The sequence below is a fragment of the Hipposideros armiger genome, unplaced genomic scaffold (genome assembly GCF_001890085.2).
Source record: "Hipposideros armiger isolate ML-2016 unplaced genomic scaffold, ASM189008v1 scaffold_0, whole genome shotgun sequence".
In the NCBI taxonomy this organism is placed as follows: Eukaryota; Metazoa; Chordata; class Mammalia; order Chiroptera; family Hipposideridae; genus Hipposideros; species Hipposideros armiger.
This window is the reverse complement of record NW_017731350.1, coordinates 4,603,864-4,629,428: the sequence shown is the minus strand read 5'-3', so window position 1 is coordinate 4,629,428 and position 25,565 is coordinate 4,603,864. Positions and strand designations below refer to the sequence as shown.

Sequence of the window (25,565 nt, the reverse complement as noted above, 5' to 3'; positions counted from 1 at the left end):
AGCTGTGCCACTGGGAAAAGGAAAGACCAGGCAAGTGGGAAAGATAACAACGGAGAGGCCATATGGGGCTTGGAACTCACTGGAGGAGAGGTACGTGTGTGGGGTGGAGAGGGCAGAGAGCACGTTTCCAGTCTGGGTGACTAAGGACCGTACTGCCATCCAGAGATTCTCAGGAGCAGCTACTGCTGGGAGGAGGCTAATTAATCTCACTGGCGGTGCCCCCCTGCGATGCCCAGTAGGTATCGGGGAGAAGTCCAGCAGATGTGTCTGCTGAGTGTGGGCTCAGGAGAGGACAGCCCAGCTGTGCCAGTGAAAACGGGATAAGGGCGGGAGGGGGGACAGAGGCTGAAGCAGGGAAGAGCTCCCAGGTGGGAGGAAGAGGAGCTAGGAAGGAGATGGAAGAAGATTCGGAGGTAGGAGGACCCTCAGGGGAATCACGGGGTGCAGGGGGAGCGGGAGCCTCAGCCTCCTGCCTTTGGGTGCAGGGAGCCCAAGGATGGAAGTGTGCCAAGCCCTCGGCCAGGTCGCTGGTGCTGTGTGAGTGAGACATCTGCACAGACTGATGGGGACGGGCTCGTGAGTGAGGAGTCGGGGAGACACAAGCCAGGACCTGGAGTTGGGGCAGAGGGAGCAGGATGGGCACGTCCGGGGGAGAGAGGGGGGAGGGCGGGGGAGGGGAGGAGCAGTGCTTAGGGGCTGAAGGGAAACAGGCCACACAGGAGGAGTCTGATGGAGCAAAATGGACCAAGCAGAGGTGGGGTTGGCTGTGCATGGAAAGGACCGCCCTTCCTGGAAACAAGAGTGAAGAGAGTGTGGGAAGACGCGGGACACAGACTTTGCCACAGAGGGAAGGGAGGTCTGGGAGCTCATACTGGATGACCCCTGGCTGTGCAGTGAGCGGGGTGGGGTGCTCAGGGAGGCCCCCAGGAGGTTTGAAACAGCTGTGGGGGCGAAGCGGGCACAGCGGCTGAGCTGGGCTCTGCTGTCTGATCCCACAGCTTTTACCCGTCATGTCCCCCTTCTCTGAAGGAGCAGTAAGGTATGTCCTGAAGGTAAGACCCCATTGCCCCCCTCCCCAGGGCCCCCTGGTGGCTGGTTCCAACCCTCCACCGCAAGACCCACTACCTTGATAGGCCTTCTCCCGTTTCTTCTTCTCTGTGTCGATGTACTGCTCAGAAGCTGCCTTGATCTTCTGGACCCAGGCAGTCCTGCAGGAGAAGGAGAGCTCAGCCACGGGGCGGCCGGCGTTCCCACACACCGCACAGGACCCCCAGGAGCCCAGAGCTCTGCGCCCGTCTTCTCTCTGGCTAATCTCGGCTTGAACAAGTTTCCAATCACAGGCTTGAAATTTGTTCAACTCCAAGACTTGTTTGCTAACTGAGGATGGAGCTGAGAACGTCTCAACAGTCTTGACTGCTTACGAAACGGCAGGCACTCGCAAGGTGCCGGGCACACAGACGGGGAGAATGCCGTCCGCCAGGCGGTCTGGAGGGTCCTGTGGGCGGAGCAATGGGACTGGGTCCCAGGGGCACAAGGAGGGCTCTGGAGCCCAGAGGGGCACGGGCTGGTGCCTGAGGGACTCTAGCAGAAAGCTCGGTGCAGGATCTGCCCTGTGGTAAGGCTCTGAGGAGGGATGAGAAGCAGGGAACCATGTCAGGAGGCAGCTGCGATAACCCTGCACGTTTAAACGGGGCCTACCAGCGGGGCGGGGCCCTGGGGAGTGGCGAAAAGAGGCTGAGGACACACAGCAAGCAGGACGTGAGCACGGACTGGAGATGGCTTTATGGCAGACGGGGATGTCAGCCTTCCTCCTAGACTTCAAAGCAGGCCGCGCGGGGTCAGGACTGACCTCTCGTTAATGTTGTCTGTTCTGAGGGTGTAGACCCGGTCAATGTGAGAAATGTGGAAGACGGGCTCATCGCTGGAGGGGTCTGTGGGCAGTTTCACCAAGACTTCATTCAGGAAAATGGGCTGAAAGAATTAGGGCCAAACACAGGCTGTGAGATGGGCTAGGACACTCCACCCGCCTACGTCCACAGCAAGTTCTGTCTGCTCTGAAGAGCTTTGTGGAGAGGGAGGGAGGGGTCTAGCTTCCAGAGCCTTTTACCTGGGAACAAAGAAACTGCTTCCATTTTGTAAAAGCAAATATCTGGGGTAGATTAGCTGTCACTCAGACAGGAGCTCTGAGCACTCATGGCTGCTCATGTGACAGGGTCTCCTCCACACGCCGACACTTGGCCTCTGCCTCAGAGAGGCCCGACGCTGAATGTGGAAGAGATGGGATCATGGGTCACCCCAAAGCTGGAGTCCCCTGGTGGCTGTCACAGGGCAGCGAAGGCCCAGCCACACTGGGGCTTCTTCCCTGGGAAGTGGCCACAGAAGCATCAGACCCCTAGAAACGGGCACAGGGTCGGCAAAGGCTCAGGCCAGGAAGGAGGTCCCTAAGGTAAAGGAAAACCTCGTTATGTGCCCCATGCTGCTGCCAGGAATGCGACACTTACCATTTTATACATTTTGAACTGAGCGTTGGACTTAGAGCTGAAGAGTTTCTCAGAGGCTGAGGAAACGGCAAACTGCTTGACCATGTGGGTAAGAAGCAGGAAGTCATTGAAGAGGAATCCGTGTAGCTCCTTATTGCTTTTGGTCTTGTATAATTTCCCACTGTGCAGGAGCTTCCGGGGACCCAGGCAGTTGGTGAGCGAGTTGAAAATAAGTTGCTTAACGAGAAAGAAATTGTCGGTTTGTTAGGTCCCAGCACAAATCATCCCAGAGCCCCTTGACAGGCCTGTGCCCTGGATCTGAGGGTGCGGTGGTAGAATTTTCTAGTTGGGAATGTGGCTGTGGTTATTCACCTTTACACAATTTATTTCTCTTCAGAGTTCAAACTGGTGAAAATGATTATTTATAGCCACAGAATACTGATTCTACCAGCTGAATTCAAAGACCTCAAAACAAATATCAAATCTCTCTTTACAGGAAAGGAAGATGACAGCTGAAAAGGGGGCAGGATGGCGAGTCCGCGGGCTGGGCTGAGGTGTAGACTGTCCACACTAGGGGGCGGCTTGAGCCTGGCTCGCCACCCAGAGCCCGCCTGGCAGTGGCCAGGTCCACCCCACAGACCTCACCTCGGCGAGACCTTCACACTGGACGTGTGCCTGGATCCACTCCAGTCGGTCTGAATTTTCCTTCTCCCGAACTCCTTCATTAACTTGGGAGCAAAGCTCCTCTGCCCGCTCGAGGGACAGTTTTAAGGAGGAGTGGTCTACGTGGTTCTCCGGGGTGTTCTCCAGAATCTGGAAAGAGAGTCTGTGTCACGTGGGATGTACTGTGTCTACCACTCCCCAGCCAGCCTAGGGTGCCTACATGTGCTGGGTGCTATGCTGGGCCCTGCAAATACAATGGTGACCAAGCCGGTCACTGGTCCTTGAGGAGCTCACAGTCCCATGAGTTCTTAGGGAGACAGGTGACTCACAAGAGGGTGTGCCAAGTGCTACGTGGATCAAGTGGCTCTCCGGCTGGGGCTTGGTAACAGGCTGTGTGTTAAAGGGCGCCTCCCTACTTGCCCCCAGTAATTGAAGCAATGTGCCTTTCGGCTGAACCCTCCAGTATAAACTGGCTGAAAAAAGTGTGAATTTGCTGAACAGCAACGGTTCATAACATTTTTGGGGTCATTGATCCTTTTGAAAAATCTGATGAGTGCAATGAATCCCCTGCTACAGGAAGAATACAATAAAATTATGTCATTAGTGTGTAGGAAAACACATTCAGTTCATTCTGAAGTGACTTCAAACTAAAGTTACAAACGTCAAAGAACAGAGGCCAGAGTACAAAGGAGTGTGGTCCCCCCAGAAATTATCGGGCCTCCGGGCAGAGGACTCCTGTCTGGATCCCTAGTCGCCTGGGTCCACAGTCCCTTTTCACAATTCCAAATGGAAAACAGCCCTGAAAGCCTAAAGATTTTTTTTTTCAATGCTCGTTTGGTGGTAAAGACTGACCTAAACTGAAGAGACGTTATTTATTTCTTCTGCCGATAGTGGTTATTCATATATTCACTGTAGGAATATCAGTATGTTTGGCAGTAATGCTGCCCAGGCTTTGTTGGGGTGTCATATTCTGTGAGCTCTGAAACACATTGGGCCCAACGTATTCCAGGTGTGGGACTGTGGATTAATGTGGATTAACTGAATTATTAACATGGCTTACAGACCGATAGTCTAGGGATAATCAATAAAAGCAAGAGCCTTATATTATGTATACTCTTTTTCTTTGTATTAATAAGATGATTAATATCATATTAATGATTATTGGTGGAATGAGTCTTTGTAATGTCTGCCTTCCCCTTAGAAGGCATGGTGGCTCAAGAGGCCCACATTTCTTATGTCAAAAGGATGGATGGAATTTTAGGACTGTTTAGTTAGCAAGTTGAGGGGATGATGATGAGCTGTTTAGGACATGCTGATATGGACACTCCTGGGACCTCCAGGTAAAGGTGGGTGTGTTCAGTTGGTAAACAAATTTAGGTCTCAGCAGAAAATCTGGAGCCCAAGGTTGTACTAGTGGTGGACCCTGCCTGGGCTCAAGGTGGGCTCCACAACCAGAGACCTAGAGGGCCTTTACCCTGCCCAGACAAAAACACTCATGATTCTGAGAGGCTGGGGGAGGACAGGTTACCCAGGGGACATCAGACGCTTCCTTTATTGGCCCACTTCAAGGACTCAGCCCTTCAGGTTGTATGTGTGTGTTCATGTGCTTGTATACACACACACACACACACACACGTGCATGTACACACACACGTGCATGCACACACACATGCACACACATGTGCATGCACATACATGCATGTACACACACACGTGCATGCACGCACACACGTGCATGTACACACACACATACACACACGTGCATGTACACAAACACACACACACACACACTTGGTGCCTGGTCCATCAGACAGTGGAGTCAGACCATGGGGCAGGGTGACTGGCATATGGAGGCTCTCTATCAGCCTCTGTGACCCTCAAAGGGTCCTGCTCCTCCGCCCACAGGGACACTCACACTTCTGATGAGGAGAGGGTAGCGGGTGATCCTCTGCATGGGCTTCAGCAGGAAGCTGGAGAGGGGCATTCCTTTACATCGAGGGTCAGATGCCAGCTTCTGCAAAGTAACTGAGAGGCTCATGAGGAAATCACAGCCCCCGTGAAAACGAAAGAAACACTGGCTATACTCCTGACTTTGACCACCTTTCAGATTTCTAATTTCTTTTAAAAATTCAGGATCCAAAACAATATGTTCGAATTAGCAGTAGGAACATCTTACTCCATGTGCCAAACTCAGTGGGTGCTTCTCCATTTTTTTTTACAGGCATTCAATAGTCTCCCTCTGCTTCCAGAACCACCCTCCCGCGGCTGTCCTCCCAGCCCGCTGACCTCTCTTATTCACCTCTCTTCTCCTCTACCCACTCCTAACTGTAGATGCTGCCGCAGATCCCCTGTAGCTCAGTCCCTGAGTCTGTAACCCGGACCCTCTGTAGAGCTCTACACTTGCCACATTACTCTCCTTCTTACCTGGATGTCTCAAAGGCACCTCAATACCTCAGCATATCCCAAAACGAAGTCCTCATCTCCCCTCATAAAAGCCTGAGTTGGCAGCACCATTCTGCACTCACTCGCCCCCCCACACCTACAAGTCACCATTGACACCAATCTCTCTGTCTTAATAGGTCTTGATTTCCCTCACCTCTGCCTGTCCAAGCCCCTACTTTATTAGGAATAATCACTACCATTTACTGAGCACCTACTGTGTGCTACATAATGAATGTGTTAGCCTTTGCTAGTTCTCAGCCCTTCTGTTCCTTCCTCACTTGGCTTACTCATCCTCATCTCTGAAGACTCAGGGTATACCTCTTGTTCAGGCTCTCCCTTTCCATGACGCCTTTCCTCCCTTTCAGGGATCCTTCTCCAGCCCTAATAATAACCTGTGGTTACCTCTATTGCAACGCTACAGCTGGACTGGATAACGCAGGTAGAGGTTTGCGGCATCTCAATGCCCCACCAGCCTGTTAACTCCAGGAAGCCAAGGACCACGTCTCATTTGCTTCTACTCTTAGTATAAGTGCGGTACCTCACAGAGTAGCTACAACTCTAGGATGATCATTTTTAATGACTGAAAAATACACTTACTGTAATTTACCTAATCATTTCTCACTAGTGAGTATTAAAATTGTCCCCTCTTTTTTTTGGATATGTTTATGCAGCTATAACAAGCATCGTCATGCTTTTTATTTCTATATTTTCTGAGGTTTTTTTTTTAAGTAACATTTTTAAGTAGCATAGCTTACTGTTAGATTTGCTTTTTAATGCAATCAACATCATGTCTTTCATTATGAGACTATAAACTTTGTATTTATTTTTATTATTGTTACAATTGTGACAACACTGATATCCTATTTACATTGCTATTACTATTTGAAAAATTTAAAAATCTTTTGTTATGCTTTAGAAGGCTAATGTCCTACATTTAATTCTGCTATTGATAATCTAAAACACAATTCTACACTTATCTTATCTGATCAATGTTTGTTTCTAGGCTCTTGGTTTCTTTCTGTGTTTCTTCTAGTTCATTTCAGGGCAACCCCTTGCCTTCCACCTTAATCACCAGTTGAAGGGTTCTGTCCTCAGTGCCTTATGTTGAACCATTTTCGAATCCCTGAGGTTACCATAAAGAAGGCAAATATAACTGGCATTTAATGAATGCTTACCATGTGCTGGTCTCTCTGCTAATGTACTTCAGAAGTACTATCTCCAGTTACAGATGAGGGGAATGAAGGTACCACATGTTAAGTAACTTGCCCTGGTCACACGCTGGACAGTGATAGGGCCGGGGGCCCAATGGACACAGTCCAATTCTGAAGCCTGTGTTATTCTAAGCATATTATCTTGCCTCCTGGGATGATCCTATTTGGTGTGATGGACTCTTTTTTTCATGTAATCCTTAATTTTACTCACTGATATTAAGATTTTTACAACTATATTTGTAAGAGATTTGGGGTAATAACTTTTTTTCTCATTTTTGTAATTAAATAAAATTACAAAAACAGGCCTTGGGGTCAGGGCCACTTTCATCTTATACAATGAATTAGGTAGGTTTTCTATTTTTTTCTATGATCTGTAGCAGTTTATATAACATAGAATAATCTATTCCTTGATAGTTGGAAAGAGCTCACCATTAAATCCATCAAGTAAACCCAGATCCTCTTTTGGGGTAAGTTACTCAATTTTTTCCTTGGTTAATAGTATCTTCAGATTTTCTATTCTTACTAAACCAGTTTTCAAATTTTTATAGAAAACTACAAATTTTGTTAATGTTTTCATACTAGCATGTATTTTTGAGTCATATACCCTTTTACTTTAAGAAATATCTTTATACCTGTTCTTGTTTTTACTTGTTTGTGTTTTTGGTTTTTGTTTTTTTTTTAATCTTTTTCAATTAGATTTACCAAAGTTGTTTTGTTAGTTCTTTTCAGTGTACCTTTTCTTGGATATATTGATATATTTTGTGCTTTTATCTTTATTACTTCCTCTATGTTCCTTTTGGAATTTTTATCTTCGGCCTATACTGCTTCTATTTTGCGTTTAATTATTTTTCCATTCTTTTCTGATAATGAAAATATTAAAATTATGCATTCTCCCATTGGTAATGCTGTAGCTGTGTAATAGATTCCAATAAGCAGTACTTCACGAGCCCCTCAAAACTGACATGAAATGTAAAAAAAGTGAGAAAACAGATTTTACTTTCATTTCCCTCACCATTTTAACATGTGTAGTAATAATTTCTATTACTGAATAATATCAATGAAAATGACTTCTTAAAGTGTGACATTCTATTATAATAAGCAGCCAAACTAAGCTCATTGCTGTATTACTATAAGGATGCTGTTGATTCATTATATCACATATACTATTGTCTTTCTGAGTGCAGTTCTAGCTTTACTTCTCCTTACCAACTGCCTGTTTTTAATGTATGACCATGGAATCATGAACCAATCATTTCCTCCTCTTCCCATTAGTTTCTGGAAGGTGTGACGACATCTGTGTACACGTCCAGTATATGTATAGGATCACAGATATGCATTTTATTTTATGTATTATCTTAATTTCTTGCGTCACCATTTTTTCCTACTCTCATTTCCTTTTGTCCTATTTTATTCATTCACCTATTTAAAATTTTATTTTATCTTGTAGCATTTTATACGTTTAAGTAAGCTATTTTATATTCTTTACAAATAAGATGGGTATAAAAGAAATACAATTTACAACATTAAGAATGTGACATTTTAGATTTTTTTTTTTGGAGTAAAAAAAAGTTGATTTACGTAAGTAGGCTGAAAAAAACACTGCTATTTAAAGATGGGCAAAATCATGGCCCCAGTGCCAAGAAAAATCGACTCAACATGAAAGGCAACACAAAGCAATCAGAAAATTCTTTGCCGTTTGTGTATTTCCTTTGGAAACTGACAGGGATACTAGGCTCAGTTGCTGAGATCCTGACTGTGCTGCTGACACCTCCTGATTGCCTCCGTGCCGCCCCCCAGCTCAGGTGGAGCTGGCCTGCCTACTGTCCCCGGATGGAGTTACCTTTAAAAAGTCTTTGAAGTCCGTGTCTTCATCTGTCTTCTGCTGTAACAGGGCTGCTCCATTGAGCTGACAGCTGCAGAACCGGATGTAAGCCTGCATGTGGGACAGCTCGGCTGCCAGGATGTCCCCGATCATCTGCACAGGCATCTTCTCGCCCCCTGTCTTCTTCCGAACACGCAAGGCCCTGCAACCAACACACTCTTTCACTTTCTGCTTCCAAGGGAATATCCTTAGGAAATGAAGGATGAACACCACGGTGGAGAGGGTGTAGCGGGGAGGGGCAGAGGGGCGGTTAATGGCAATGGTAACCAGCGAGCTACCTAAAACCTCTGGCACTGTGAGGGGCAGTCAGAAGGAGGCGGAGGCAGTGTGGGCACGAAGCTCTGCTGGCCAAGCCAACCTGGGTCAGCAAAAGAGAATAAGAAAATGAAGTCTATACACGTGGGTGTTTCTAGGCCTTTGGAATAGTTCTGGTTACACCATAGTTTCTTAGCAAAGTTTCTTTTGAAAAATTCTAACTTGTTAGCAGCTGAACCGAGAAAGAAATTTTACACACTCTGTAGGGAAAAAAGAGAGCAGAAGCCCACAGAGGCCAGGGTTGGAGGTGGAGACGAGCCTTGTCCCCAGGAGTTCTGCTGAGCCCAAAGGAGAGCTGGGGGTGCTGCTACGTCCTCCCAGGAGCCAGTCCTCATGTGCGTAAGGGACAGGAAATCACCCCGAGGAATGAACTTCATGGGACACGGGACTTAGGAGATGCCCAACTAGCCAGTTATGAGCTGTTGCTTCTCTCCTGACTCTATCTACCCAAGAGAGAGTCAAGTATATGTTGGGATCATACGTTAATATATGGTTTGTTTCACGATTTAAGTTTTTTCTTTGTTTAATCAAAGTATTTTCTTTTTTTGTTTTTTTTTTTTTTTACTTCAATAATTATGTATTTTACAGTTATAGGGCATTTCCTAAAATGATAACAAAATGAAAAGCCTGAGGGAGCAGAAAACAGTTGACATGTCCCTTGCTAAGTAGCCTCTGCAGAAGAGTTATCTGTGAAGGGCTCAGTCCTGGGGGGAGTGGGAGCGGGGGGTGACACGCGACGACAAGCGAGGCTCTGGACTCACTTCAGCAGCTTCGTGTTAGACATGATGAGCTCCTTCCAGTTAACAAAGATCAAGGCCATTTCTCCTTCAGTGAGAAAGCCTGACTCGGCCATCCGTTTCTGAAAAACCTACATTCAAAACACAAAAGAAATAAGCTGAAGTGTGAAGACACAGCCTACGTGATCTAAACCAGACAATAACTTCATATGCCGGAACTAAGGACATCATGGGATTTTTAAATAAACATTTTTATGATTTTTAACTTTTAAACTGCATAATTTCCTTACTTTTTGCGATTGGGGTTCCTATCAAGTCTGATTCTAAGGACTGAATCCGGTAGTCTCATCAAGAAGAGAAGGTTCTGATATTATCTCCTGGGGGAGTGGTGTTATAGAGGCTAAACAGAAACCTGGGCATAAGGCACCTCCACTCTGTAAGAGCCTGCAGAACGGGCTCGGCACGACCACCGTCAGGCTGAGCACCTCAGGGTGCTGGAAGCAGTCTCTGAGTTCAGCAAAAGGAACGAACAGCGATGACATGTTAACCCCAAGGCTGAAAGCCAAGCAGATGTGGACTGCAGAGGCTGACTGACTGAAGGGGAAATAGTTCCCCACATCAGTATTCCATAGCACGTACGGGTTTACAAAGCGCTCACATGTACATACATGTTTGTGTGTGTGTTTCTCAATTAAATCCACAGATGATGTAGCTCAGGCTGAGTCAGGCATTATTATTCGGAATTAACCCATGAAGATATAAAGGCTGAGACAGTGAATTGCTCAAGGTCACAAAACATGAATATGGAGGAGCTACAACTAAAACTAAACTCCTTTTGATTCTAAGTCCAAGTTCCCACTAAACAACTAGGATTCCCAGGGAATAACTTTAAAAGCCTTAAGGAAAGAGTGTAGTTATCTGAGACAACTCTTCTCATGTGTGATCTTTCCAAAATACACATGACTGTTACTCTCTATTAAAATTGTTCAGCGGCCCCATGATAAGATGCAAACCCCATCTTGAGGTTCACGAGGCCTGCATGACTTGTCCCCTGCCAACCTCACCAGCCTGGCGCTCCAGCTCGTGACACTCCAGCCACACTACTTTCAGGGCCCTAGTTCCCTTTGCACATGTCTTCCTACCTCTACTTCCGCTTCTAGGCTCGTCCTCAGGTCTCGGCTGCAGCCTAACTGGGACAATCCTTCCTGACCGGGCGGGCCACTTCCTCTCGGCCCTCAAAGCAGCAGAGTTCACCTCTCTGCCAGCCCTCACGGCACTGTTCTGAAACCGTCTCCACATGACTGTGAACTCCAGGAGGGCAGGCAATTTCTCTTTTATCTTTGCTCTCAAGCATGGTGCTTCACACATAGGTTTTCAACTAATATTTACTGAGTTGTGTTGAACATGGAGCCAAAGAATTCAGATAAAAGTGCTATGAACTGGACCTCTCTAAACCTCTATAGTTCCAAAGTCAGGCTGACGATGTCGGGACACGTCTAGGAGAGCAAGCCCTGGAAAGATGGTCAACCTGCTCTGTGGTAGCTTCTGAGGGACGGGGAAAGCGTCTGGTGTCTCCCTGTTCCATCACCATTGATTAACTTATGTTACTCGGTTATTCATTCTATTTACCTTCTTTGTGCCAGAGGAGCTAAGAAGAGGAGGGTGAGATGGTCGGGCCCTCAGGGAACCTCCACGGGAACGGTAAGGAGAAGGCCTTGCCCGTGAACAGTGCTTTTCATCTAAATCTCTGACCCTGACATGACTCCTTGCCCCGCAGAGCCTCTCCTGAGGTGGGCAGAGTGGGAATCAAGCCTAAAGCCTAAGTGGTTAAGTGACAGGTCTGAGGTGGGGCAGGCACCTGGCCCTTGTTCACTTTCTGTACTAGTGTCAGAGAGGTACCTCCACGCCCATTTGCAATCCCTCAGGACTGCAATATGGCCAGCAGCAGGGCTGATGCTTGAAGGGCTTAATAAAAACATGGGCTTTTCTTGTAGACTGTCTGTGTTGGTCAGAGAAGTGCAGACACAAACACACCTAATTCCTTCAGCACTGGTGGGGGGGCCTGCAAAGGGCCAGGCTAAGTTTTGGTGATGCAGATGAAGGATACATAGTCTCTGCTCTCAGGAGCTCATAGTCTTGTGGGCAGATAGGCATTATCAACTGAGAAGTGTGGTAGTGTGTACAGGTGAGAGGAACAAGGGTGGGTGTCTGGAGATGCCAGCCTGCGTGTAGGGTGGGAATGACTCAAGGGCAGGCCTTGCTGTGGGACAGATGCAGAAGGGTGCAGCCTCTGCTCCATGCCACTGTCAAGGTCATGGCCAGGTATACGTTGCACCTGTTGGGCCACCTGTTCTCCTCAGGTGGTTTATTTAACTGGGCTTCTAATCTGAGGGTCTTGACACATTCAGTGGAAACTAAAATCCATAGCAAATAAAGTATAATAGAACTATAAAGTCTAATTTTGTTTACTCCAACACAAAGCATTTTTAAAGTGCTACTCTAACAGCTGTGATTGGCTTAGAGGTCACTGGTAACACTGATAGGCACAAACATAAACAGTAAATCTATGATAATTGGGAAACATTTTGCAATATGGTCCTATTTGGTTTTCCAAACTGATACCAACGTTAGGCGAACACTACCACTGCTTAATAATTCCTCTGGAAATATCGAAGTTTATGAAAATGTCAGGTGTCAAAACAGCAGTGTAAATACAGTTAGGCAAAATTCTGAGGTAGGCAAGTGTGCCCTCCCACTGAGTCTAAACCCTCATCCTTCCTAGATAGTACCTCTACCATTGCTGACTGAGCATTTGAGTGTCCTCTTGTTCTCTCTCTTCACTCTGAATTACCTAATCTGAGAGAAAGTGTTGACTTGACATCTTCAAGCCCTCTCAACGGGCAGAGAAAGCATTCTGAACGTGTGAGAGCTCTTGTCACTACTTGTGAAGTCACACATCCAAGGTGATACCTTGTTTTGAGGCCCCCCCAACCCCTTATGCTCCTAGAGACAGACAGCGGCGGGCTCTCACCTCAACGACCAGCTGAAGGTCGGCCGCGTACCGCTCTTCAGTCTGGATCAGTTCATGGATATAGCCCTGCCTTTTCCTCTCCATCGGCTGCATGGTGTCCAGGGTTTGCAGATCAGCACACCCTATGGAAAAACAGGGTAGAGTTAAAAACTACTATTCTAGACTTCTCTGTAGAAAACACGCCTATCAGCAGATGTGCTGGGTTTACAAATGCTACCTTCAAAGAACTACATACACAGCTTTGAAGAGCCTGGAACCTCTGTGGACAGTGCACACCTGCCGACGGCCCACGCAGTGCCCGAGAGCCGTGAATTAGGAACATTTCAGTGGGGCCCCAACTTCCCTTTAATGGCAGAATGAAGAATTTTTAGGAATGGCCTCAGAGAGGTCAGAACTCTGCTGAGATTGTGAAGAATCTATGCTATTCTCACCATCTCAAGGCATTTTCAAAGCTACTGAAAGGATTAAATGAATCAAATGCTTGAGACCAGCGTTTTCCAAATTGCTGGTCATGAGCTGCTATCAGTGGGTTGTTATATCGATTTAGTTTTTCAATATATGGGTCAGGTCCAGCATTAAAAAAAATATAAAAATTATCATGTGTACAGCATTGGTGAGTATTGTTTTATGAAAAATTTTAGGTAGGTACATATTTGGGGATGTAAAATATATTTCTTACTGTGAGTTACTGTTAAAAAAAAATGTTTGAGAAACATTTCTCTAGATTTCTCGAAGTAAAGCGCTACATTAGGAAACCTAAAGTTTCCAGAACCTAGCAGTTACCAACAAGACCACCACCTTAACCCACTAGAACAAAGCCCTCCTGGCCTGGGGCTCACCGCAGCCCCAGGAGCTTCTGAGGGAAATCCAGGGCAGCCTTGCATCAAGGTGAGAGGCCCTGCATTCACTTTGCATCAATTTACAGGTACATCGGAACTGAACTAAAACGTCAAACTGGGAAGTGACATAATCCCAGAATGATTCAGTAAGTAGCCGAGGGCTTGCCTTAAGCACAGTGGTAGGGGAAATACCTCAGGAAGCCCTTCCTCAGACCAAAAGAAAAAGCTGGCAGGTACCCAGCAAGCCACAATATGAGGCAGCAAGCAGCGCGCATCTGACAGCTGGAAGAGAGAAAGCCACGTGAACCAGGATGACCCTTGAGCTGAGGCAATCATGGAGGGCAGCTGGGAGGAGGGGCAGCCTTGTGCAGGGCCTTCATGGATGCAAGGAGCGTCTGGGTAGATGCAGACGCACAGCACAGGGAAGCGCTTAGCAAGCACTGGGAAGAAATGGACCAAGCCACAGAGGCAGACAATGCAAGGATCGGACTGGCCTTTCTAAGGGGTTTCTCTTTCTGATCACCTGTGAATGTCTATATATTTTGTATAGATTTGGGCTGACGGATGGTTCTGACGAAGGCACCTGTTCTATTTTCTGTACATGCTGCCAATAGCTTTAAAAAAATTACTCCCACAGTAAAACAATCATTGAATAAGGCGGGTTTGGTGCTACCAAGAAAAAATCAGGGTGCCACTGTCATGTTCAAAAAGACCACGTTTTGCTGGGTTTGCATTTTATTCTGTCCTGCCAGGGAGAGCTGCAGGAATGACTTGAGTGTTTTGAACCAGTAGGGCTAACACAGATGCCTGTCTGACTAGGTTGTGCATGGAAAGGTTAGACGTGATGGCCTGGTGCCCGGTGGAATGCCTCGAGTCGTGGTGAGACCCGGTGTCGCGGGTCAGAGTGGCCGCTGACTGACAGAGGCAATAAGAACAGTGTCTAAGGCTGCCCTACCTCTTACAGTGTTTTACAAATTTCAGTCATTCACATTCTGCCACATCCACAGTCCATCTCTACTATTATTTACCTAATATCTTTCTCTAAATTTACTCATGTTTAAGTTAAATAGCTAGGACATTATGGGTTTGGTATGCTAGGTATGTTTCCTCTAATAGTTACTAAAATAACTATATAACCATTAAAATAAAGTGAGTCCTCTTGGGTGCTGTGTTGCATGCCATGGTGTTGTGTGCCATTGGGATATGAGTACCACCCTGTGGGAAATAAATACATTAAAACCCAAGCATCGGCCTAGCTGTTCTGTATCTTGGAATAGCAGGGAAAGTCTCAGATAGTTTGTCATTTCTAAGGCTGGAACATACGTGACATTATTAGCTTCATCAGGATGAACGTGGGGACAATTCACCCCTATCTGACCCCTTTGTATTTCATTATACTGGTTCTTAAAACGTTTATTCTCTGTTCAAGTTTCCAAGCTGACCCCTACCTTCACTTTTATATAGTCTTACCTCTGATGGCAGGGAAAAAAAATAAGGGCATGATGCCGCTTTTCCTTCCTACGTTTTACATCCATGCTCATCACCCCTGTGCTTCTTACCTGTGTCAAGGGATGAGGGATGCTATTTCTTCCTAAAGCCAGCATCCTGAACTGGCCCCTTTCCTGCAGGACCCTTCCCTGTCCTTACACTTCCGTCACTTCCACCGTCAGTCTTCACTGGTTCCTTGTCAGGCTACACACATGGTTACGTGTCCCTCCTACCTCATGATCTAACGCATATCCTGGTGGCTCACAAGCCTTTCTTCAATCCTACTCCCCCCTCAAGCACCTTCTCTCTGGTCTCATTGCCAAATGCCACCACTCACAGTCAACCCCCCAGCTCTCCTGTTACTTCATCAGGTTAGGGTACTCCGGCTTCTGTTCCACTGCTCCACAAACACTGCTCTTGTGAAGGTAATGATGACCTTGGCATTGCCAAATCCCGTGACCCCTCTGGAAGTCATGCTCTCCTCCACCTGCCCACAGCACTGACACCTCTGAGGGGTCTCTCCTCACCCAGCCTTTGTGACTCACTCTCCTTCTGTTTCCTTCCATACTTCTCCCTTAGCCTGCCTCCAGGCTCCCTGCTCCCCCTAATCCAGCAAACACTAAAATGTGTCCCTGGCATTCCCGACCTGTAAAGTCAAAGAAACTTGGACAATGCTGCCGGCTGTGTATTTCTTTCGTAGGATCACAATGCACATTAGGCTCTGAGACATGCTTCACTAAAGAAATAGTTTGATGACCCCAGAGCCACAAACACTTAATCGACCATGGAACCCACTTTTTGGAGGGGAGGGGTACTGAACCTTATGAGAACTAAGGAATTAGGGTTTGTGGGTAGAATATATCCTATGCCATCCTTTATTCCTGCACGTGTGACTGTTGGTAGCAATAGCAATATGTGACTTATAGAGCACTTGAGCTGTGGTTGTCCAAACAAAGAAGGGCTGTTAAGTGTAAAATACACGCGAAGTGCAAAGACCTGGTACAAAAAGCCCCAGAATGAAAAATAATGCATTAATGATCGTTCCACTGATTACATATTGAAATGCTAATATTATGGATCCTACTGGGTTAAATAAAATAATTATTCAAATTAATTTCATCTCTTTCTTTTCTCAATGGGGCTGTTGGAAAAATTTAAATTGCATTAGGGCTGCATTTGTGACTTACATTGTATTCCTATTGAACAGCTCAAGCCAGCTGCTACATTTTTTATTATTTTATTATGTTCACACTTAACAGAACGCTCAATGGCTTCTGTTATTTGCAGAATGCAGTCCTTGCTCGGTAGCACAGGGTGTCAGAAGTATCCATACTCTAGCTACTGCCTACCTTTGACCATGCAGCCCACCTGTGAGCCACCCTAGCCTGGGCTCAGTCCTTGTGATGTGCTTTACACACTATCCAAGGCCCTCTTCTCCACACAGAGCCATCTTACTAACCCTTCAGGAGCAACTCATGTGATCCTTCTTTGGGGTAACCTTTCCCATCTTCTGTCCCACTTGTCCCTAGACTGCCTCTCCTTTGTGTTTTGATGGTACTGGTTTGCGTCTGTATTTTAACACTTCACATAATGTAACTTGTTTTGTAGTTCATCTATATGAGGTGTGACAATTAAGTTCATGAACTTGTTGCAACGATGTTGCTAATTTTTTTTGATATCAGAGGGATTATTCATTATAAATTTGTACCAACTGGACAAACAGTTAACCAAGTTTACTATTTGGAAGTGCTGAAAAGGCTGCGTGGAAAAGTTAGATGACCTGAACTTTTCACCAACAATTCATGGCTCTTGCATCACGACAATGTACCAGCTCACACAGCACTGTCTGTGAGGGAGTTTTTAGCCAGTAAACAAAGAACTGTATTGGATCACCTTCCCTACTCACCTGATCTGACCCCCAATGACTTCTTTCTTTACCCGAAGATAAAGGAAATATTGAAAGGAAGACATTTTGATAACATTGAGGACATCAAGGGTAATACGAGGTCTGACAATTAAGTTCGCAAACTCATTCTAAAAAAAGTGTTACATACCTCATTGCTGAATATCACTATAGTCACCTTTGAAGTACTCCCCCTTAGGAGGCTATGCACTGATGCTAGCACCTAGTCTACCCTTCAAAGCAATTTTGGAACTCTTTTTCTGGAATGGCCATCAGAGCTGTTGTCGTATTACCTTTCATGTCCTGAATGTCACCAAAATGTCTTTCTTTCAATATTTCCTTTATCTTTGGGTAAAGAAAGAAGTCATTCGGGGCCAGATCAGGTGAGTAGGGAGGGTGTTCCAATACAATTATCTGTTTACTGGCTAAAAACTCTCTCACAGGCAGAGCCGTGTGAGCTGGTGCATTGTCGTGATGCAAGAACCATGAATTGTTGGTGAAAAGTTTAGGTCATTTTCTACCAACTTTTTCATGCAGCCTTTTCAGCACTTCAAAATAGTAAACTTGGTTAACTGTTTGTCCAGTTGGTACAAATTCATAATGAATCATCCCTCTGATATCAAAAAAGGCTAGCAACATCGTTTTCACTCTTGATTTGGACTGGCAGAACTTTTTTGTTGGTGGAGAATTGGCTGACTTCCATTGTGCACTTTGACGCTTTGTTTCAGGGTCGCATTGGTACACCCATGTTTCATCACTGGTGATAACACGGCCCAAAACATCGCCTTGCCTCTCCCAAAGGTCTTGGCAAACTTCGACTCTCCTTTTGCTTTTGTTCATGTGAGCTCTTTCGGGACCATTTTTGCACACATCTTTCTCATGCCAAGATTTTCAGTTAAGATTTTCCTGTTTCTCTATCGATGTTTATTTGGTCTTCTTTGCTTCTCACAGTCAGCTGACAATTTTGACGCACAATTCGAGAAACTCTTGCAATGCTTTTGCCAGTTCTGCTCATTACTGGCCGCCCTGACCTCTCTTCATCAGGGACGCATTCTCTCCCCTCAGAAAAAGTTTAACCCATTGGTACACTGCCATTTTCTTCATGGCATTATGCCCATAAACTTGGACTAACATGTCCCTGATTTCACTTCCACTCTTGACAAGTTTCACAAGGAACTTAATGTGTGTTTGTTGCTTTAATTCAAGCTCAGACATTCTCACGACAGCACAGAAAAACACACAACAATAATGAATGCCACTCAGCAAGACACCACTACACGTCGACACAAAAACAGCTGTGAGACACTGATGTACGAAGGTTATGAAACCTTACCGAGCTGTTTGTACAGTGCTGCCAGTGTAAGCGCAGGGTGGCAAGTTCGCAAACTTAATTGTCAGACCTTGTACATATCATTTAGGTACAGATATACTCCCAAAAATATACTCCAGCCTGAATAGCACTTTGAACTCCACCATATGTTCTAAACACGTTCTACTCAGTATCTCCACTTGGATATCTAAAAGGTGAGTAAAGGTAAAAGATCCAAAACTAAAGTCCTGATCATCATGCCCCAACCCGCTCCTCTGTCATTATGTTTCATCTCAGTTAATGGCAATTCCATCTCTCCAGTTGCTCAGGTCAAGATCTTTGGCGACACCCTTGATACTTCTCTTCTTCTTACATCCACACTCAATCCAACTGTTGGGTCTCTCTTCAGAATATACCCATAATCTGACCACTCCTCACCATGTCCACCACCATCACTGTGATCCAAGCTGCCGCCATCTTGCATTACTGAACTAGCCTCCTCATGGGTCTCCTTGCTTCTGACCCCTTCCCCACCCCCCACCTCAGTTTAATCTTGTAGGTAGTCAGAGCTATCCTGTTAAAACGTATCAGATCATGTCACTATTTTGATTAAAACTCTTCAATGGGTTCTTCTCACTCTGAGAAAAAGCCAAAGCTCTCACAATCAGTCCATGAGAACCTAAAGAGACCCTTCCATCTTCCTGGTTACGCTTCTGTCCTCGTTTCCTCCTCATCTTGCTCCTCCTCTGTTCTAGCCACACTGGCTTCCATGCTGTTCTCAAGCATTTCAGGTGTGCTCCTGCTCGAGGACCTTGCATGTGCTGGTCCCTCTGCCTAAAAGGATCCCCCAGCAATCTTCCAGGTTTCCTCATGATACACTTCACATCCTTCAAGCCTTTACTCACATGCCACCATTTCAGGCAGACTTTATCTGGGCAGCCTTTTTAAAACCGAAATCCCTCTGTATCTATCCTTCCCTCCCCAGCACTACCTTTCCCTAGCCTGCTTTATTTTTCTAAGACACTATATACTTATTCATTTTGTTTGTTTGCTGTGTTACCCTACTCAATTGTCACCACTAAGAGGGCAGGAATTTTTGTTTATTTTATAATCTGCTGTATCCCCAGTGTCTGATGCATAGTAGGTCTTCCACAAGTATTTACTGAATGTGATCTGAAAATAAGTTCTGAACTGTGGGAAATAAAACGTTGATATTAACTATAGGTGGTCAGTGAGAATGATGAAAACTTCCTAGTAAGCTCTTTCTGGTAGACAGAAAGAATGGGAAAGTAAAAAAAAAAAAAAAAAAGAGAGAGAGATATCATGGTTACTATCAGGCCAAAGCTCCAGAAAAATAATTCATGTTGGGCTAGGCCACAAGACGACCCCACCCCAACCCCTCCATATAGACACACTTGGGTTAGGACATGGAGACTGAGACAAATTATGAATAATGAATAATGATTATGAAAACTTGTCCCACTACAGCTGGGAACAACTGTTGTAGGTTACAGTGCGAGCAAGAACAAGAAGCAAACAGGGTGTTTAAGAAAGGAGAGGAGAGAGATTAGCGACGATTCCAAAAGGCGAAGGACAACAGGCAATATGTGGTGACTAATATGCAGGGCTTGTTCGGGCTGTGACATAAAGCCCTACAAAAGTCCTTGCCTATCCTGAGGAGAGCAATGCCACTGAACCAAATTAGGTGCCCAAATTAGGCCGCCAGAGTATTGCATAATGGTTTTCAGTCTCACTGTGTTTAAGTTCAGTGAAAAGACAAGATTTTAACATACATCTACATGACTAAACTGTGTGCATTTTTTGAAGACTACCTTTAATACTGAAGTTTTATCAGGGCACTACAAAATTACCGGATATCTCATTTTGTAAAAGAATAGCCTTTATCTGCTTGGCAAATATTTACTGAGTGCAAACGATAGATAAGATATCATGCTACCACCACGAAGCCACAGATGTTTGTAATTTTGGTTTTGGAAATTTAAATAAGTCTTGAACAATTTTTTAAACTCTTGTATCTTTTTTGATGCCTGTCAAGTTCACTGCCATCAGGTGTTAGGTTGCTCATTTAAGCATTAAAAGTGGAAGAAATTCATGTTGTTCTCGAGTGCTGCAACCATTGGAAAGCAAATTATTTGGCTTTCAGAAAATAGAAGTGCTCTAGAACTTTAAAAGCAACTCCACTGATAAACGCAAGTGGATAAAGAAAAAATGTATTGGTTTTATTTTTGAATCTATGATAAAATGTCATAAGCCTAAAAGACAGCAAAGACCACCCAATGGGAGACAAACGTACAGATTGGACCTCAGAAAGCAGTTAGGTCAAGCCGAAATCTGCATCACCTTCTAGTCTGCCAGAGTTATATTACCGATTCAACTGAGGAAATCCATGTGCTCCTCAGAATGTAGACTATTACAAAGAGGTGTCACGAAACAGCGGTTTCTTCATATTCATTTAACACACACCTTTCAATTCTAACAAGAAACATAACTGTTACCCACATGTGTATGACAATTTACAACCTTTGATCCATCCCATGAATAACTGACACAACTCTGATCCTTACTGCCTAAATACATGGAGAATCTGGTCTGGTGGCTAAATGACACTGTACAATTCAGAGCTACTAAACCCTCAAATCTAGGTCTCTTGCTTCAAGCCTTACACTTGGACATGCCAGGCCATTTGAAATGGTGCTTACACTGCAAACCTATTTAAGGCAAAACACTGGCAATCACATGTATAAACTTGACCTGGTCTTATGCTTGCTGAACTGAATTTTACAGTAAAAAAGGTTTTAGTGTAAATCTTCTGAATGCCAAATAGCCCAGAGGAACTGGAGAAGCCAACAGGGCCCTTATTCTACGCCGTTAACTCTTTATTTTGTCTAAAGGACATAACTGGTTTCTTATGTACCCCTCTGTCCCACATGCTATTGGTAGCTTGAATGTAACAGCCAATTTCAAGTTGACTGTTCCATATACTTCAGCATTTTGTATCGGTGCACCTATTACCACAGCACTGTTCTGGGCAATAAGGATTTCATATGCATGCATATGTTTTTTTTCTCAGTATTACACTAAACAGCCTGCTACATCCCTCATTTTTCCCAATGATGTGATTGCATAGCCCATATTTTCAACTTGTTTCTGACTATATAATTGGATACTTTGCCCCAAACTGTTGAGTTTAGGACACGCTCATTCTATAGCACTGCCTGATTCTCATTTCATGGTGGCCGACATGACCACTGGGGGACACAGGGATCCCAGGAGCAGGTCCTCCCAGTACCTAGTAATATAACTTGACCAGCCTGGATTCATTCAAAGCAGCTAATTCTCTTTACTCTCCTCTCACCTATATTTTGCAATTAGCTGATGACTGTTCTGCTTTTGTGGTGTGGAGCAACAGCAGCTCCTAGCTAGTGGAAAGCAGCATGGGGGATGACTAAGGGTGCAAGCTTTGGAATCAGATCTGGATGCAAGTTCCAACTCCACCCATTACTAATCCAGAGACACGCCCAAAGTGCTTAGTCTATCACTTGGTACAAAGAAAATGCTTAGTAACTGTTAGTTGTCATTTCTAGTATCTGTGTATTAGACATTGAACTCGTATTTCAATGTGTGAGTCACTGGGGTCAGTACACAGACGAGGCTCAGGCTCAGAGGAGTGAGCTTGCAGAGCCAGGATTCAGGGGAACCCGCCCACTGCGCCCATCTTGTCATTCTCATTAAGTGGTTTTCCCTGTGACAATGGCATTAAGACATCTCTCTTAAGCACGTCGTCCAAATTCGTTGCTCTTGTTTAAAGCAAAGTTTAAAAAGTGATTATGAAGACAAACTACTCAATTTAAAAACCGGGCAAAGGCTCTGAATATGCATTTCTCCAAAGAAGACATACAAATGGCCAAAAAGCACATGAAAAGATGGTCCACGTCATTAGTTACGGAGGAGATGTAAATCAAAACCACAGTAGATGTCACTTCACACCCAAAGGATGGGTATAACAAAAAGTCAGATAATAAATGGTGGCAAAGATGTGGAGAAATAGAAACCCTCGTACACTGCTGATGGGAATATAAAATGATGCAAAAACACACTGGCAGTTCCTTGAAAAGTTAAACAGAATCATCATTTGACTCAGCAATTCCACACCTACGTATATACTCAACAGTAATAAAATATAGATTGACACAAAAACTTGTACACAAAAATGTTCGTAACAGCATTATTAATAGTGACAAAGCAGAAACAACCCAAATGTACATCAACTAGTAAATGGATAAACAAAATTTGGTACAATAAACAAAATATCCGTACGATGGGATATTATTTGACCATAAAAAGGAATGAACTATTGATACGTGCTACAACATGGATGAACCTTGAAAACATTATGCTAAGTGAAATATGCCAAACACAAAAACCTCGCACATTTTATGATTCCATTTTATGATATGTCCAGAATAGGCAAACCTATGGAGGCAGTAAGTAGGTTATTAGTGGTTGCTTAGGGATGAAGGAGGGGTGTATAGGAAGAAAGGAGAGTGATAGCAAAGGGTACAGGGTTTCTTTTTGAGGTGATGAAAATGTTCTGTAATTGACTGTGGTAATGATTGCACAACTCTGTGAATATAGAAAAACCACTGAATTATAGACTTGGGGGAATTGTATGGTATATAAATTATATCTCAGTAAAGCTGTTACTGAAAAAAACTGATTATGTTCAGCTTTATCCTTCTGGGTACTATTCTTACAGATTTTTGTCCCTGTTTATTATATGCAGTCCTTGCCTCCTGGTCCCTTCTCTGTGTGTACTTTTTTCTTTCTTTTGTTTTTTTTTTTCTTTAGAAATTTCACATTCTTTCTTATATTATACTTTTAAAAAATTGTATTGGGGAACAGCCACATCCTTGGTTACACATTGATTTCATGCTACAATGGCATAGTTGACTCTTTAAAGGAGGGTGCAGCTCACAGTGGCCCATGTGGGCATCGAACCGGCAACCTTGGTGTTAGCAGCACCATGCTCTAACCAACTGAGCTAACCAGTCACCCCCTATGCGTACTTTTTACATAGAAAAAGCACTGTACAGCCTGATTTTTCCTTTTTTCATTAGTTCAAGTGATGGTTGTACTGCAGGAACTTCATTATTATAAAAATGGTGACAATATTAGCACATTCTACATTAGTGTAGAGGTTAAAAACATGGACTCTGGAGCCAGACCACTTGGGTTTGAATCCAGCTTTACAACTTACTAGCTATGTAACCTTAGACAGGTTATTTAACTTCTTTGTGTTTTCATTTTCCTATCTGTGAAAATAATAATGAGGTAATACACTTGAGGACCTTAGAAAAGTACCTAGACTAATAAGTGCTCAATTAAAAGCACTTTCCTTCTGTTTACTGGTATGAGCAACAGTTGTACAGCCAGACTTATTTTATAAAAATGGTGGCAATATCAGCACAGCAATCTCTTCGTTCTCCTGGAACCTGTTTCCTATCTCCATGGGTTCCTTTCGTTATCCAACCCTTAACTGCTGATACCTTCAAAGGTTTGATTTTCTCCACAAGTAATCTCATTTACTTTTATCGGCTTGACAACTATCCACATTCATTCCACCAGCTGATGTACATCTGATACTGTGTATCTTAATTATATCTGACCGCCTATTGGACAACTCTATCTGAACGTCCCACAGGTACTTTGTGGTCAAAGCCAAACTCATCTTCCCCCCCCCCGATCTCTGATTCTTTACTGCACGTGGTGACACCATTACTTCACCCTGTCACCAAGATACGGACTTGTCCACTTGCCAGGCATCCCATCAATCCCCAACTCCTGCCAACTTCCCCTCAGAAACAATTCTTAACTCTGCTTCATCACTCTTTCTCCACCTTGGCTTCATATCACAATCATCTTGGGAGCTATAAAAAATCCCCATGCTCAGGGCACACTTGAGGCCATTTAAGTCAGGACTCAGGCATCAATAGCTTTTTAAAGCTTCCCAGGTGATCCCAATGAGCAGCCAACCTGGCGAATCTGATTTAGCCCTTGGTCTGTCTCCCAGCCTTCATGTTCCCTGTTCGCAGTTTTGCACTTCCCCTCAACAATAACCAACTGCTTAGCATCACATCTTTCCTCCTGCATCCATGCTGTTTCTTGGCCGTATCATACTCTCCACCATCCTACCCTCTAATCCGGTTTACTCCTACTTATCTTATGAATCTAGAGCAGCGGTTCTCAACCTTCCTAATGCCACGATCCCTTAATACAGTTCCTCATGTTGTGGTGACCCCCAACCAGAAAATTATTTTCGTTGCTACTCTGTAACTGTAATTTTCCTACTGTTATGAATCGTAATGAAATGTCTTTTTGTTTTCTGATGGTCTTAGGCGACCCCTGTGAAAGGGTCGTTCGACCCCCAAAGGGGTCACGACCCACAGGTTGAGAACCGCTGATCTAGAGGTTGCCACCTGTAGTAAGTTTTCTCTAATTCACCAATCTATGGTTGAATTACATATTCCTCCTGTGTACTCTTGGTGTCCAGGAAATATCTGTCATTGTGCTTAGCATGCTCTTTTATAACTATCTGCTTATGTGCCTGATTCCCTCACAGAACTAGGTACTCCCTGAGGCTAAGACCAACTGACACTCATTTTCATATTCTTAGCTCCTAGTACACTCCATGGCCTTATGCAAATACTCAATACACGTTAGTTGAATGACTTTCCAGAGATGAGGAAAGTTTTTTTTGGAAAGAGGTTGTTTATGCCAGACATTGATGGATGGGTTGCATTTTGATTCATATTTTTACACTCAAGGTGAAACCAGCTTGATTACTTAAGGGTACGAGGTGTGATAAAAAAATACTGTGAATGTTTAAATTAAAAAATTACAGTAAAGAACACATAGCCATTAACCCCCCTCAAAATACCTGCACCCCTTGTTTCAAACACTTATCCCATCACTCTTGCCACTTTCTGAAGCAGTTTTGCAAGTCCTCTTTCGTGAGTGCCTTTGGTTGTGCTGTTGTGGCAGCCTCGATGTCCTGAATCATTTGACTTTGGCGAAGAGCCACAGTACCAGATCTGGTGAATAAGGTCAATGAGGACGCACTGTAATGTTTTTATTTGACAGAAATTGCCATACCAGAAGCGATGTGTGAAACAGAGTGTTGTCATGATGGAGAATGATTTGTAGCACACTTTATTTTTTATTTTTAAAGATTTTATTGGGGAATT

General features: G+C 44.5%; 1 protein-coding gene across 5 annotated transcripts in view; it reads right to left on the bottom strand.

The window, feature by feature from the left end:
• ITSN2 (intersectin 2) overlaps positions 1-25,565 on the bottom strand; it is a 118,303-nt gene that overhangs the window by 3,783 nt on the left and 88,955 nt on the right. For all 5 annotated transcript variants that reach the window (XM_019647845.1, XM_019647988.1, XM_019648077.1 and 2 more), the window contains 8 exons: positions 12,762-12,883; positions 9,755-9,861; positions 8,637-8,820; positions 5,059-5,157; positions 3,126-3,293; positions 2,502-2,717; positions 1,850-1,971; positions 1,126-1,208 (listed from right to left, as the gene is read on the bottom strand). In XM_019647845.1, coding sequence (XP_019503390.1) covers positions 1,126-1,208; positions 1,850-1,971; positions 2,502-2,717; positions 3,126-3,293; positions 5,059-5,157; positions 8,637-8,820; positions 9,755-9,861; positions 12,762-12,883 — 1,101 coding nt within the window. The remainder of the gene's footprint in view (positions 1-1,125; positions 1,209-1,849; positions 1,972-2,501; positions 2,718-3,125; positions 3,294-5,058; positions 5,158-8,636; positions 8,821-9,754; positions 9,862-12,761; positions 12,884-25,565) is intronic.